We start from the raw sequence: 16873 nt of genomic DNA, 5'->3' as shown, positions 1-16873 counted from the left end.
TGAGTTAGTTGTGAATTGAGGAAAACAGGAGAATAGAGACCTTTAGCAAGACGTTCTTACTAGCCCCGCAAACCTCAAACTGCAGTTCGACGTCAGGCCTTTTTATTCAAACTTTCAAAATTTATCAAGGCGTCATAACGAAGTTGTCGTTGCAAGAGTGGCCATATTAAATTTCATTAATTTCGTAGAATTACTGAATAGATTTAACCTTGGCAAAATGCCAACAATGTCACGCCAATGCCTTTGTCGATGAATAACTAAACCGTACCGGCATGAATCGGAAAAAAATGTGTTATAGTTAGTTAACTTGATCGTGAAATTCATGTTCAGTAAAATGCAAACATGCGCATACGCTTTTCTTTCGTGCGCAGCTTTATTCGGTGTCGTCTATTTTCATACATTTTGGTGACTGCGGTCTGTGTGTGTGTTTTTCTCACTGCTTTGCTTTAGTTTTGAATCGCACAACATCAAGATTCAAAGAACACTGGATTGCGGTTTATTTGTACGAAACGCTTATCTATTCTTCTACTGCACGTTACGTCATCGCGGCCATGTTGGTGCCATTTAACAAAAGATTTCTCATTAGCATCCATTGTTAACGGTACCACAATGGCCGCCATGTTTTTGTCTTTTAACTATATTGGGGATGCTTGCAACCCATCAATTTTGGCAATACTACAGTTAAGTCAGCTTTTTCAACCTCGCGCTGTTATGTAACCTATCAATACGAAGAATGTGACGTAATCGACTGCCATTATAATATGACATATACGTAATCAATTAGTCTGTAGATTCTGACGTAATTTATTGTTATGGTCAGTGTGACGTAATTGATAGCTATGAACTACTTGACAAAATGCTCTAGAGATTGTGACGGAATAAATTATCAATATGTCCAATGACATAGTTACACGTTTTGTACGATGTTACTTAATCAATTGCCATGTAAATGTTATGTATAACGTAATGGCATCTATTGTCATGAATGTTAATTCCATTAGGCCAAAGGCCGGCACGTTTCGCTACTAGTGTGCTATAACTTAAAGCCTAGTAGTAGCTCATCCAATCAGAGCACAGCATTGGGTGATGATAGACAACTAGCTATCTGGATTTGATATCATTTCTTTCATTTCATAAGCTCTGTTTTGAATTTTGTTGGCAATAATGAGCTCTGCTAGATCAAGGTGCTAGGTCAAAAGAATCGGGTTGTAATTCTTTGGGTCTTTCACAAGTCTCCCTGCTGAAAAGTGCGGGGAAAAATGGTTTAGGGTGTGTCTATGTATTTACGTATTTAGGACGACAGCTTCCATGCGAGGCTATGCAAAGCGCTGCTTTTACATCTTTTCGATGGCGGAAAGGGGAATAGTATTTCATGTCAATGCTAATACAGTCCTTCTTCGCCTCTGCGCGGTATAATTAAGCCGCGTGGGAAGAAATTTGCCGAGGCCATGATTGAGTGGCACGAAAGGTGGTTCTGAAGAAGCGTTCCGAAAGGGGAGCTGGCAAAATCAAAAGTCTGTTGTCTAACTGGGCGTATGTTGTAACTTAGCATTTGGGGTCTAAATTTTTGATTTACCAGCGTAATTAAATAGGTACTTATGGTCACTAACTGGGCGTACGTCGTAACTTAGCATTTGGGGTCTAAATTTCATATTTACCAGCGTAATTGAATAGGTACTTATGGTCACTAACTGGGCGTACGTCGTAACTTAGCATTTGGGGTCTAAATTTTATATTTACCAGCGTAATTAAATAGGTACTTATGGTCACTAACTGGGCGTACGTCGTAACTTAGCATTTGGGGTCTAAATTTCATATTTACCAGCGTAATTGAATAGGTACTTATGATCACAGACCCGCGGACATGCGCAATGCTTTGCCTTCGTATCAAACCCAAAAAGCATGATACTATTCGGCATAGACTAGCTTCAATGGCTACTTTGGCGGTGGGAAAATAGTAACAAAGTCATCAAGCAAATGTTTCTGAATAAATCAGGCTTTATTCACTGCTTCTGTATTTTGTTCTTCAGCATTACTAATAATCACTCCATCTTCTACAGAGAGCGGTATTTGTCTTTACTACGTAACATAATTCTATTATTTATTTATTTACTTTTGTCATATGAACACTTATTGTGATTAATTAAGTCGTATCCGCGTTGATTGCCTCTTTTCAACTTCTGTTGTAGTTGTACTCTGCAACGAGAAGAAAAACTCATCAATTCATATTCAAAAATAACAACTTTCTTTACAGTTGTGCTTGCATGGTGATCAAAGCAGCCATGTAGGATTACGTGTACAAGGAAGTGTTGTCCGTCATTACAATCATGTTTATCTTTTTTTTTTATAGGAATTATCTCTAAATGGCAGTTAAATTGAAAAACGTTTTCGAACGGAAATCCAAGATGGCCGCCATGACGTCACAAGAAAAACAATCTTTCGGGACAGCGGTTTCTACATTGGAGGTCGTACAGAAGTTAAATAATAAAGTGATTATTTACCCCTTTTCTTGTTGTTGGCATCCCTCTGAAGAAATTCCTTTATTTCTCGTGCCTCAGGGTACTTGTCTCCGAATTCACGTCCCCACCTGAGAGACTGGGCTTCGGTCGTCTGGAAGCACAGGGTTACCAAGACGCAGGAAATGACGAGGATGGCGAGAAGCTTCTTTGATTCCATTTTATCGGTTTCTGATTTAAGAATATATATATTGTATTCATTTTTAACCTCTGTGAATGAGGTAAATGCAAAACCCAACACCTTAAATTTAAATTTAATCTGTATGTTAAGGTTCTATGTCTGTGAGATAGCCGTGCCCTTCTATTTAGATCAGACCGGTGGTCGTTTCAGGACTTGCTCTATGAGCTATACCCGTGTATGTCTAGCTGACTTAGATCAGCCCACAGTTTGCTTCAGGACTCAACAGATAAAAGATGTTTTGGTAGGTTAGTGATGAAAAGTTAAGCATATTCTATAAAAAAATAAGCCGGTTTTAATCGAACACTTAAAAAACAAATGACAGTGTCTGTGACATTAAGGGCACCAAAAACCCATACTATCAAACCAGATGGCGTTAAGAAAAATAAGATTAAAAAAATTTTTTTTTCTACTGGAATGAGTTAGAATACATATAAATGATATAAATGATTCAAAATTTGTGACTTATGAGTGCATTTTTCATTTATGAAAAGAAAACTGTGAAATTCCTGGGCCTAGAGGAAGGAATATAATTTCAAAATGTGTAGAAGGAAGAATGAGTGATTGGCATGCAAATGAAAACCGTGAATTTAAGGAATTGACTTTAATATTAGCCTAGGGAATAACTATCAGAAGTACGATAATCCATCGGGAATAAGTGCCACGATCTCGTTAAAACGTAATGAGATTAAGAAAACTAGTTAAGGAGTAAATAAATAAATGAACATGCCCTGTAAATGAAGTTGAGGATGAAAATAATCGGGAACCTTAAAAAAATTAGAAATAGTCATATTTTGGAGAGGCTATAAAGGCAAGAGAGAGGGTAAAATCAAGACAATTCGTTAGAGGGTGGATAATTATATAAATATTAAATGTTGACAATGGATCGGGACTTGCGTGAATTAATGAATGACCTAAGGGTAAAGACTTGAGCCTAATTTGACCGCATCTCGTTAACACACAGCTGTAGAATAATGGATAATCCCATGCCCAGTTTGCGTCTAACCATGGTTGTTTCCCGACGCCGACAGGAATTTCTTGCACTTCATAGTTTTCATATGTTTGAAAAATAATGCTAAAGATGTGATAAATTTAAAAAAAAAAAATTCTAAAAATTAATTGAAAATAACTATGACTATAACCTCCTCGTGATCTTTGCTTTGTTTCTTTTCCGTAGAAATGAATTATCTATCGGTTTGCGGTTTGAAAATGTTTTAATTAATTTTTTTTTTCCCTTTTGGCCTTCTCTCTCCTTTCTTCTCTTCCCCACTCCTTTTGTTTTCCTTATTCTTCTTCATTCATTCATTTTTTCTTTCTTTGTTTTTCTTTTTGCATTCTTTGCTTCCTTGCTTCCTTCCACCTTCCTTTCAATCATGCTTTCTCTGTCTGTCCGTCTCGTTGCAGATTGAAAAACTTTGAACACGTATTAGCTCAAAATAGCATATCCATCCGTTGAGAAAAGCATGATTTTCGCACCAGCTTTTATCTTCTGGTCGCGACTTTGAACACTTCGTTGCACGCAAATCCCCAGTATTTTCTATCAACAAATAAGCGTAATTCTTCTAGGATACTCCTAATCTTCTCTGTGATCCAAATATTTTAAGGATCAAAAGCCGCATCATAAAAACTTACTTATCGAAATTGCAATTCAAAAGCACGGAGAAATCCATTGCTTAAAGTTAACATAATGGAAAAATAATCGAAAATGTATTCAATCAGTTAATAAACTGATTTAAAAAATGACTGCAGCGCTTAGCCTACTAAAATAGCTCAGAAACGCATTTAAACTAATGTGATAGCAGTATTTTTTCTAGTATAAGCTATAGTCTAAGCTATGCTTTCTTCCCGCAGTTATCTTAATCCTTTCGATGCACGCGCGCGCAGATTTCTCAAGAGATAAAATCCATTCCAAAAGAAACACCAATTAAAGGAACTCATTAAGAATGAGATAGAAATTCCAGATATGGTTTCGGAACCCGACTAACGACAGAGAATAAGCTTCCGTGAACAAGTTCAACAACAAAATAAAACGCTTAGATCAGCTATAGTGTTGCGATAAATACACGCGGTGAAGGAAATTTGAAGTCAAGATTATGAAGTCGAACTCCACATCAAGCATACTAAAAAGAGAGCAAGACACAGCCGAGGTTTAAAATTAAAGTATTCTAACTTACCTATAAGTTGCGTTTGGAGCTCTTAGTCTTGGTGTTAGCTGGAACCGAGTAGTACTGTGAACAGTATGATGAAACGGTTGGGTTTTATATCATTAACCAATGACTATCAAATACGTCATGTTTGGCCTTCCAATTATGACCGAATGAACAATCTCTGTATTACAAACCTTATATTTGCGAAATGTCAAATAGGATTTCCGTACGATTTTACAGTTTTACCTGTAAATATTTTCATTTAGTAAATACAATTAATCGTAAAGAAAAGGCGAAGAATTTAACTAGATCATGAATTGCTTTGAAAATAACTTCAACACAGTTAAATGGCTTCTTGCTAACGATTGTCTTCTAGATTTAATACATTAAGATATAATTCGTTTACCCCACGAAGAAACCACACAACAATAAGGTTATATTTATACAAAATGACTTGTAAATAAAACAGAAATCTTGTGGAGAAGCTAGAGGAAACACACGGTTAAGAGCGCGTCAAACAACGAAGCTCTAAACAATAAAGCAATTACTAAATTGATTGAGAAAGATCCCGCCACTAAACGATAGAAAAAGCCAAATTAACAAATTCATTTACAACTGAATAGTGAAATAATTTACTTGGGTTATTTGAATGGAAACAATTTTTGGGGTTATTTTTCTTATCTGAACGTAAATGAAGATTGCTTTTGGCGATTTTACTTTAAAAAAATACATTGAATAATTCTGTATACATCCTTAAGCTATCAATGTGCCTGGAAATTTAGACGGGAGATAAAATATTTTCCAGCTCTAATCCAATCAAACCCTTTATTTCAATAACCTTCTCAGACTATATTGGTCAAAAACGGGCCTTTTTAGCATATCAATTACGTTTTTAGTACAAAATTGGCTTAAAAAGAACAAAATTGAATTTGACAATTGTCGCGCTGCATTGCGCAAATTTTTTTTCAGGTTCAATTTAACAAAAGTCTCCCACGTAACTCGATTAAAACAAAAAATTAATCTCGACAAGCAGCAAAAATCTTGTTATTTTTTTAGACAAAAGTCGACGGGAACTTGCAACAAATTGCATCAGGCGTAAGAAAGAAAAAATGCTAGGCAGGTGTATCGTGTATTAGATTTCTAGGTCAGGATTTGACATGCAGTTATCAGCAAATTTTATATAAGTACCGACCTCCAAGAAGGCTGTTTTGAGTATGAATACTACACAGAGAATTGCAGCTCGAGTCATCGTGATGGCTTACCTTATTGCAGCCAAAATACAGCTCTTTTTGTAGAAATACAGGATACTTTTCTTTACTTTCAGTAGTGAATTGGAGCTTGAATCATCGCAGTAAATATTAATGGAAGTCTTTTAGAAGCCAAGAAGCCAAAACCAGGCTAAATCAACATGCGTGTTTTACCTTTTTTTTTCTTCTTTTTTTTTTTTTTTTTTTTTTTTGATGAAATAGAGAAATAAAATTTCTAAATTTCCATGATAACAAGAAAAACAAAATGGTTTTTTAACTTACTGGCGAAACAAAACTTATCCAACTTCCTTTCTTAAACTCATTAGTCGAACAAGAAAAATGTACTTTCTTTGACGATTTTAAAATTTTATTTATTTAGAACCAGAGGCTGTTCGAATTCAAATATACTAGGTGTATTTTTTATTTAATGCTGTACAACCGAAAACCATGGACCATTTTCCATACGGAATATTTGTACTCTAGATTTTTCCCTTTCTAGATTTAGAACCAGAGGCTGTTTGGATTCAAATATACTAGGTGTATTTTTTATTTAATACTGTACCGCTGAAAACCATGCACCATTTTACATACGGAATAATTGTACTCTAGATTTTTCCCTTTCTAGATTAAGAACCAGAGGCTGTTTGAATTCAAATATACTAGGTGTATTTTTTATTTAATGCTGTGCAACCGAAAACCATGCACCATTTTCCATACGAAATAATTGTACTCTATATTTTTCCCTTTCTAGATTAAGAACCAGAGGCTGTTTGAATTCAAATATACTAGGTGTATTTTTTATTTAATGCTGTACAACCGAAAGCCATGCACCATTTTCCATACGGAATAATTGTACTCTAGATTTTTCCCTTTCTAGATATTTTATTTATCCGCCGAAATCACATGCTAGTATATTTTACAAAAATTCGGTTATTTTTGAAGCAAAACACTTCAAAATGTTAAAATGTTTATTTTTCCTCTTCCACCTCTTTTAATTATTTTCACCGATTTTTCGTCAACTCGTGACATCATGTTCCACGATTCTAAAGTAAACAAACTTACATCCGACAAATTACAGGTTTTTTTTGACATTTGGTTGTCATTTTAAGTCAATAATTTTACTAAATTCAAACATTGGGCTAAGCTTCTGTTAAGAAACATGCATCAATTTTCATTTGCAGGAAAATAATACGATAAATTATAAGCTGTTCAAAGGTTGTATTAGTAACCTCCTATTTACTAATACGAAGCCTGTTTATGACAGTCATGATTATCCTTTATTTTTTGTTCGCAAGAAGGCCTTTATTTTTGTCAATAAATTCGCACATAAATTTACACAAAGCTTACAATATATCAATTTTATTCAGAAGACTTGTTTCAGCTTGTAGAGGTCTTTTTCTGCCCTTCGTTCCCATTTTTTCACAGTTACTATAGCTGCCGCATATGTTATCTAACACGTCTTGCGCTCGCTGTTTTCGATCCAATTTAATTTGCTAAAACCATGCCTCTAGCATACGGCAGTTTGGATGATGCAAGTTCTGGGTAATTTACCCGTTATCCTTTTCGGTCTAGGCGCGTAGGGATGATCCGATCAACGACAACGTTTAGTCAAAGGATTGTATACAACACAGGAATAATGTGGCGCTATGAAAAGCAATGATTTTATTATGAATAACGTAAAATATTTCATTCAAATTTTTAAGAAGCTTGGCCATATGGGAAGATGTATGATTGCATTAGATAAGACTGTAATAACGCATGTAGCATGTTAAGGCGACTAAGACAGGACGGAGAGTAGTCGAGTTCTTTGAATAAAACTGAATTAGGAACAAACTATAGATCACGAAAACTATACAGATCACTTCGATGTTCAACCAATTTCACTGCTAAAAATTGAGGGGAACTAAAGAACCTTTATTTCCCTCTAAAAAGAAAACCATTGCAAAAGTAATCACAGAAAACACACAAGCGAAAGAGAGAAGAAAAAAAATGCTTTTGATGATAAGCTTTTTAAAACATCACGGCTCAAAACTAGTTAAGGGGAATAATTTGCAGACGGTTTTGTTTGTGAGAGATAAACAATAACCATCAACACCGTTCTGAAATCACTCAGTACTGTTTCTATTATTGATCTCTAAGTAGAGATAAATATTGGCTAAACGTAGAGCTCTTTTAGGGATCACAATTGAAGATAAAACGGCTGAGTAGTGTAAGCTTTATGTCTTAATGACAAGAAAAGACGTTTTTCGTGGACGATTAAACAATGGCGTGAAATGATGTTTTTTCAGTTCAGTTTACTATTTGATCTAAATGGATTTTTTTTTAAATTCTTCAGTTTAAGTATATAGAATTTTGATTTTAGAATTAGAATTTCTTAGCTGAAAAGTTTAATTATTGAATGGTGATTATCGATGTGACTTTGATAACAGGAATAGAACCAAAATATTTAAAAAAATGGCACCTTGCTCGTTCAAGATATGTTCGTTTAACAATTTTTCTTTTCTCTTATTCTATTTGCACAATTTCTTTAGTTAAAGTGCTTGATTAAAATAAATTGATTCTCATGTGACCACAAACACTTGTTCAAGGAGCAAGTGTGGCTTGGTTGGTTAGTGTACTGCCTGCTAAGCAAGCTAAGATGTCCATAGTTTGATCCTCAGTGACCTTATACACTTGTCTAATGAAGCAATTAAGGCTGGACGTTTTAGTTAGCGAAAACAATCTCACAAACTGTTTTCAAGTACATGGCGCAAATGGGAACGCATTCACCACGCCTTATTTAAATCCGAATTTACGAGTTGCATGTGAAATAGCCAATAGCAACAAGTCTACAGCCGCATTGGTTTCATACAGTATTTCATACAGTACAATAATTTCTGCCAATAATGGAGTGTAATGATTCACTTTTTCTCTTCCTAGTTATTCATCAGTAGTTTTAGGCAAACATTGCATATAAAACTTTATGTGTCTTAGTACAAAGCAATTTCAAATTCAGTAACGAACGATAATAATCATATGTTGAATTTACTAGCAAAGTTCCTTTAAGGTTTTAAAGCTGAATCTTCCATCTTTGGAACAAGTATAGAATCAAGATTGGGCTATTGTCAAGTTGAGTGACAAAAACAAACAATCGATCTTTTTATACGAGGTAGAAATATAAAATTGTATATCCTTTTCCTTAGTTTTTTTTTAAGCTGTAAATCTGCTCAAAATATATTTTGACTTTATAACTTATAACAAACAATCTTAACAATAAACATGTATAAGAGAATATTCAATTTTGTGGCTGGGTTAAACACTGATCACAGAATCATCGTGTCTTCATTTCATTTTTCGACTCGTAAAATAGGAGTATATTAATGTCAAAAAGCAAAAGTCAATATTTGAGGAGAGTTCTATTTACCTATTACCCCATCAAGAGTATTTGTAATGGAATGTGAATAAGAATATTGTCATGTTGCCTCATAAGTATTTGGAGAAATTATAGAAAGAAAATAGCACGTACCTTGAAGTTTTTTTGTCGTCTTTTCTGCAGTAACTCAGTGCTAAACCTACGATCAACTGACTTTCTAAGTGTGGTTGAATCCTTTATAAAGGGCTAAAAACCGCGAGTACATCAGATAACTTATAATAAACATAGACATTATGTCTCTAAAAGCCCTTAAGGAAATTCTATATCATGATTACAGTCTTATCCCAAGGCGTGAAGTGAGCTCACCTCAATTCAGTAATTAAGAGCGCTGTTATCTGCGTCAATCTTCCGATCTCTACTCTGTACGTAGTATGACTACAAAACAATGTAGTAGCTAGGAAAGACGATTCTTTTTGAAGTATCTAATACGTAGGTCCACGAGAAAAGACTGAGTTTCCTGATTATTTAATACCAGGAACTCCATTTACAAACATGCACGAACGCCCGCACAATGGTAAATCATAGCAGTGATTGCTACGCAAGACTTGGACCAGATAGCCGGTTATAAAGGTTTATATTTGTGCCATTCTTTTGTGAAACTGCTAGAGTTAAATTAAACGTATTGGTAATACAACAAGGAGTATGGCATTCTTATAAAGTAAGGATACATTAATTGAATTCAAACTCTGTGAATTCACATTTGCACGAGATCCCGATTCAAGCCAATAAACATGTAAAGCTTCCCTCAAATTTCCAAAAAGCAAAAGGTCCATCGCTTTAGCAGTGCAGCAAAATCCTTCTATACGTGAACAAGCTTTCAAAGAATGTTCAAAAACATTTTAAAATGTTTCATAGCTATATATATACCATGTTACCAAGCCTTTCAAGACAAGAGCATGGAAATTAAAAGAATTACCAGTTAATTTAAAAACACTTGAAAAAAAGCATTAAATATAATGTAGTATCTGTATGAACATATTAGACCCTAATAAACTGAAGGGTTTCCAAGAGAAATGTAAGAGAAAAAATATTGATTGAAAATTGATAAAAATCCAAAAAACAATATATATATATATATATATATACTGATAGTCCCATCTACCCCTCACTATTAACGAACTATAAGTAAAGTAAGTTGTTGACCACATTTCTCTTAAAGTTTTCCATTTATATTACTGTTGGACTGCCTTGATTTGAAATCGAAATCATACTGCATTAGATATGTACAAATATAAAGTAAGACCAAGAGTTGAAAAAATAAATCAAAACCAAAATTTAAACAAAAATAAAATAAGACCAAAATTTGAACAAAATGAAGTAACATCAAAATTCGACAAAATAAAATAAGACCAAAATGTGAACAACATAAAATTATAACCAAAATTTAACAAAATGAAACAAGACCAGCATTTTAACAGAATGAAAGAAAACCAAAATTTTAACTTTTAGTCCAAGCCAATCGTTCCAGACTAAGAATGAAAATATGACTTAAAAGTTTAGCAAAAAATAAAATGAAAGATAAAAAATCAGCAAAAGCTAGTAGTATGAATTTGTTATTTACTTAAATAATTTTGTGGCTTATCAACCCCACGTATCATATCGAATATAATGAAGTTAGCACGGCTTGTTTTAGCCCAGAGATCAGTCGTGATAAACTTCACTGAAGCTTCAACCAGGTTCACTCCCATATCGACATTCACTACACTGATTACCTAATGTACAAATGAAGTCCACATTGGCGGAAAATTGTGAGAATGTTTTCTAATAAACAGTTCTAGTTTTTGCAAAATATTGACAAAATATACGAGTGATATTGATCAAAAGAGCCTCGTGGCTTTCCTCCCTCACGATCAGATAGATGTCATCAACTCATTTCAACGTCTTTACGCGCCTCTTTATCTATCAAAGCTTTTTTTTGGCATAGCTTCGAGTCATTTATCTAGTAATATTTGGTACTAGAAAATCGCAGTTATCTTTAAGACAGTGGTGGCATTTTACTTTTTTTTACTTAGAAGCGCTAAAAAGCCGACAGTTTTTGACGCGACGTATTGAGGAAGTCCAGTTCCCGGTGTCGTGTCTAGTGCTTGATGCCTAGCCAGTATCGCTCATCTAGTAAGTATAACCCGAAGCAAGCTGGGCAACTGAATGCGGGCAACTTTAGATGGGAAAAAAATCCAGGTTTTAGAGAACGTTATAACTGAAATAAAAAACCAAGCTCTTGAATAGCAACCCTATATTTAGAAGCAACTATGAAACCCTTTTTTCTCTTTTTCTTGTTCTTTTATTTTTTTGAATCAACAAATTTAAAAATTTTGCATCAAGAAGGCTAGTAAATCTTATCATACTCGAACTAAGACTGATCAACTGACAAAATTGCTTTGCAAAACGGTTTCATGGTTGCGCGCCCATTCAACTCAAAAAAAATTAACGATGTGACTTCAGAACAAATCGTCGGGAACAAGATGAGTTGAAGATGTTCAAATGAATAATCAAAATCAAAAGACTGTAATTGTTTATGTTTTGGACGTTGAAAAGTTATAGCAAAATCATAAAAAGATTTGCATTTTTTTATTGTAAATCCAACCTCCATTTTTTCGTGTAGAATTTGGATGCGCGCACAAAAAGAAATATATATATAGCTATTCATAGTTTTGGTCCAAACTGTATAGGGTTCTCTATAAAGAACTCTGGGACTTTTTTTAGTCTAGAGTTCACTAGAATCTTCCTTCCTTAGAGGAAGAAGACTAGTCACCCACGCTGTGACTAAACTGCAGGCTTTAATATTCCTAGATGCACTTCAATTTCCCATGATTTGGCGGGTGATTTTCAAGGACTCCACTGATAAGAACACCAGAGTATTTGCCAAAGAGGGATTCGATTAGTAATATTCTAGAAACCTAGAATCAAATATAATGACTAGATTCCAGCTCTTTAATCAAAAGTAAACTAAGATATATTTGCTGAGGGTAATCTCGGAAGATAGTGATATATGTGTAAACAATTTTCGACATAATTTGTAGAGCCTTGGATGTTTGATATTAGGTGTGCTATTATGCACTTATCGTCGGTCGAGTAGATTATAAAACTGATGGTTTCAGACTATTTGAAGCTTTTAATAACAAGGGGCGTCACTTACTTAAAAAACAGTTCATATTTTAGCGGAAAATATGTGTGACTTTGTTAGAATAACGAGGTCCATGTTTCCAAGAACTGAAGTGTTTCTCTTGATTCGGTCAAGTAAAATGTGAAATTTATAGTCTAAGAATATTCTGGGTTTCAAAGGAGTCGTCTTCAGTCACAAGAAAACAAAAGAATAGTGTTCTTAAATATGGAAATTACTTATGGCAGCCGAGGATCAAAGGCTGTAACGAAGTAATCATTATAAAATTAGAAGACTAAAATATCGTGCAATATTGGAATTCTTAGCTTTCTTAAAATGGTCATTTTTTTGAACTTTGGCTAGCAATTGCAGCCAGTATTCTCACCTATTTATCTATAGATGCATCATTACAGTAATGCTATGATAAAGTTAACAGTAATAGTAAAATTCATTCGTATGATGATGACGGACAAACAATGAAGTCCTAGCCTCTTTAACTGAGTGGAGTGGAGACGGTTCCCATATCGGTGTGAGAATAACTAAAGTCCTAGCCTCTTTAACTGAGTGGAGTGGAGAGTTCCCATATCGGCGTGAGAATAAATTCCTCTCTAAAGATCAAGACCGATAGGCAAAAACATTCCTTCTCACAAGTATAAAGCTACATACATTCGCGGATCATAATCACACTAAAAATCATACGATAAAGAAATATTTAGAGAAAAAAAGTCTCGTATTTTACGTCCTCATGCGATTCAGCTTTTCAAATATCCGAAATTTTTTATATATCTTCTCGGAGAAGATAGCCTATATTTTTATAACCGAGTGGTCTTGTCTTTCTCAGTTTGGTGCTTTTTAAGTAGTTTTCACGTTTATATGGTGTATTGATGGGAAAGGATGGACAAAAGTTAACTTAGTGCAAAGCTCAACGCAATTCCTAGGTTTTTCATTCGATTCTAATGAGTGTTTATCTTTGCTGACGAAGGAATTCTATATGGCAAATTGATTGAGGTAAATGACGCATTTCAATCTTCTTCCTTAAAACATATGAAGAAAATATCGGAAATACTCTATAGATAAAGTAGGAAATCTAACGCCAAAGCCGATAAACTGATGACACTCTCGGCTTATAGGAATTATAACTTCAAGCTATAGATATGCAGTTATGAGCTCCAAGTCATAGTATCGAGATAAATTGATTTGAGCACAAAACAATTAGAGTGCTCAAAAACGAGCTATAACTTATACTTATGGAATCTGTCTAGAAAAAATGAACAGCAAATTAAATTTTCATGATTTATTCCTCTCTTATACCCAGAGAATGGTTGGGTTGGAACATGGGTTGGCCATGCAATTATACTATTCAAGCTATTCAAATGGTAGTATTTTTCGCTATTTGGACTTCCATTTTCTTCAGAACAAATCCGGATCATTAAGATTTAATCAGTTATCGCAATTTTATAATTTAACTAGAGAAGCATCAGCGTTTCGAAAATTCGTTTTCTTTTCGAATCTAATACATATTTAGTTCAGAAGTCGAATTTTTCACGTCCTGAACGCAGTGGTCTTAATGTTTACTGACAGAGGCGGTCGGTCTTCTTTGTCTGAACAGTTTCTTAACCACGTGTCTCTTTGATCAGTATTATCTCACGATATCAGAAGCGGGATCGACTGAGTGAACGCAAATTATAAATGGCTTCCGCTGGTTATTCTAGTCTAATAGTAGCCTAAAGGTTTACAAACTACTGTAAACGGAATGGCAATGATAACATAACAATGGACAAACGCAATAGGACGACTCTGTGAGCCTACTGGGCCCTAGACTCTATAGTATGTTCGTACTGATTCGGGCGAGCAGAGAGTGGAAGCGAGTTTGAAGCCGGTTAACATTCAAGACACTCCCACCACCCGCACATCAAAAAAGCAGAAAAGAAAAAGAAAAAAGCTGTGGCGGATTAAGGGGTGGGGGGGGATGGTTTCATTGGGTGCAAATTACCCCCCCCCCTCCTCTCCCCAACCCCCCCCCCCCCCCCCCCCCCCCCCCACACACACACAACCCCCACCGGCTGGTACCTTGGATTTTTTATATTTTTTTAAAATAAATAAATAAAAGTATGGTACTAACTCATGAGATTTAATATGAAATGGGACTGGTGGATAGGTTATCCTTATCAGGAGCATCCCTAGGCCAGTGATGTGCCTCATGGGAAAAATGATGATGCAAGAGAACGTTATTGTTGTGCCGAGATTTGCACAAATGAACCCCCCTCTTAAAGTCCTGGATCCGCCACTGAAAAGCACATCTCAATTTGGCTTGAATTTGTCATGGCAAGGATTCGAATTAACGTTTTTATCCCTATTCATACAGACGGGTCTTTGTCGTATTTTGTCTCGCGGTTTCACCGATAATTAATTATTTAATAAGGTTTTAATATCAAATAAGCCGCAGAAGTTAAAAAAAGAAAGGCAAGTTCATTAAATATTAAGAAAAGTTATTATAGAACAATTTGTAAACTTAATGATTTTATATCACTTTCGTAACAAAAATTTAATTTATTAGCTCATACAAGTGTGAAAAGAAGACCCTTAAAAAATTAGTGAACTTGTTTATTTGAAAATATGAAGCTCACCAATTAACATGTCTACATTTGTCTAGATCTTGCTATTACTGCGAATAAAGCAAGAAATTTTATAGCCATTTTATTCAACTATTTTCGAATTACTGTTTATCTCTGCCTGCACAAATTATGAACATAAATAGATAAAATTAATAATAAAATAATTGATTGATAATACGTTCTGGGCCCGCCAATCTCGTGTGAGTACAGCTTCTAGTTGGTTTTCTCCTGTGCTTCGAGGGTTTTAGTCTTCATGTTCTTTGCTTTGCTCCCTCCGTAAAAATCAACTGCTAAGTTTAAATTCGTTTCGGGAACCTTACATTTGCGTTATAAAGCTAAGGTCCCCCTTTAACAATCCGGCAGTGGTAAGCTAAACTAGATTTTTGATTTAAAAAAATGTATATCCGCAAAAGAAAACAACACAAAAACAAATACACACACAAAACAAAGGAAAATCAGTCAAACAAACAAACAAACGAACGAACGAACGAACGAACGAACGAACGAACGAACGAACGAACGAACGAACGAACGAACGAACGAACGAACGAACGAACAACCAAATGAAGTAGAGAGAGTCGAATATAAAAACGTGATACTGAGACGAACTAATAGAAAGGGACCAATACTGCTGATACCGTAAACCTTGAAGACTGAGCTTAGCCTAGAACTATCGGTATTTTGAAATATGCATTATATTGGAGTAAACTGAATTCTAACACTATATAAGCTTATAACTTCGAGTGGAGAGAAAATGCTCCGTAGTAAAGTTTGAAGGAAACTTTACAAGAAAATTTAGTTTGATGCGACATTGTACGACTAGAACTCATTCAAGTACAAAAATGCAAAAAAAAAAAGTGTTCAAAAAATAAAATAAATTTGATGGAAAAAAATATGCCCAAATGGTGCACTGACGCGATTAAGCTGCCCTCGAACTTATTTCAAGATAAGCTACAATTAGCATTATTATCTAATTGAGTAGTGTTTTGTACCAAAACCACGAAGGTATAACTGAACAAGATGGTGGAATCAACGATAAGAATTTACGCAAGCTTTACCTTAAGTTCCAGAGACGATCTCCAAGTGACTATCAGCAAGCAAAAGTGGGAAATGTGGTAACTTTTGCAAGCGAGCTGCCTTTTAAAGCCGTGTGATTCTTTCATTAATATTTCATGTAGCTAGGAATCGAGCTAAAACTTAAACACTTATCTCTAACGATATCTTTATAATGAAGGCCGTGCTTCCTCGGTTTTCACTTGATAACACTCTTATCTAAATGTGTCCAGAGTTTTAGAAGGGTTTTTGGTGATATTTGTCAGCTAATTAGCAAGGAGGTGCGGGACGTGGGACTAATTATCTTTGGCTTAACTGATCAAGAAGTAGTCGGTTCACCAAAGAACTTATTACCATTCCTTTGTCATTTCTTTTGAAATAAATCTACAAATTCCATGTGTTTTATTTCGCCGAAGTAATCACAAAACATACCTAATTGTATTTGCAATAATTGTTGGATTAAGGTCAGAAAATTTAAGAAATGAATAGGTCTTAAATTATTGATTTTTTTAATCATCATTTTCACGGGATTTTGTCTTTTGGATTCTACTGGTCAGTTGCTGAGTCGTAAATGTAAAAACCTTGTGTAAAAACCTTAAAGATAA

The 16873-nt window shown here is 34.7% G+C and overlaps 1 protein-coding gene across 3 annotated transcripts; it reads right to left on the bottom strand.

Annotated features, from left to right (window-relative positions):
• Nucleotides 1-1980: 1980 nt before the first annotated feature.
• LOC116292799 (uncharacterized) lies at nucleotides 1981-16414 on the bottom strand. 3 transcript variants are annotated; one of them, XM_089031325.1, is made up of 3 exons: nucleotides 16274-16414; nucleotides 2502-2687; nucleotides 1981-2196 (listed from the first exon to the last, which is right to left on the bottom strand). In XM_089031325.1, the coding sequence occupies exons 2-3, from the start codon at nucleotides 2674-2676 to the stop codon at nucleotides 2174-2176; spliced, it is 198 nt and encodes a 65-aa protein (XP_088887451.1). In that variant the 5' UTR covers nucleotides 2677-2687; nucleotides 16274-16414; the 3' UTR covers nucleotides 1981-2173. The 3 variants fall into 3 exon arrangements, with proteins under 3 accessions (XP_088887451.1, XP_088887449.1, XP_088887450.1); XM_089031323.1 differs by lacking the exon at nucleotides 16274-16414 and adding an exon at nucleotides 9594-9699; XM_089031324.1 differs by lacking the exon at nucleotides 16274-16414 and adding an exon at nucleotides 4869-4928.
• Between the last annotated feature and the right edge of the window lie 459 nt (nucleotides 16415-16873).

Source organism: Actinia tenebrosa, unplaced genomic scaffold (assembly GCF_029948245.1).
Source record: "Actinia tenebrosa isolate PJP-AT-01 unplaced genomic scaffold, QUT_ActTen_1.0 PGA_scaffold16__25_contigs__length_10494907, whole genome shotgun sequence".
Taxonomy (NCBI): Eukaryota; Metazoa; Cnidaria; class Anthozoa; order Actiniaria; family Actiniidae; genus Actinia; species Actinia tenebrosa.
This window is presented reverse-complemented; position numbering and strand designations above follow the sequence as displayed.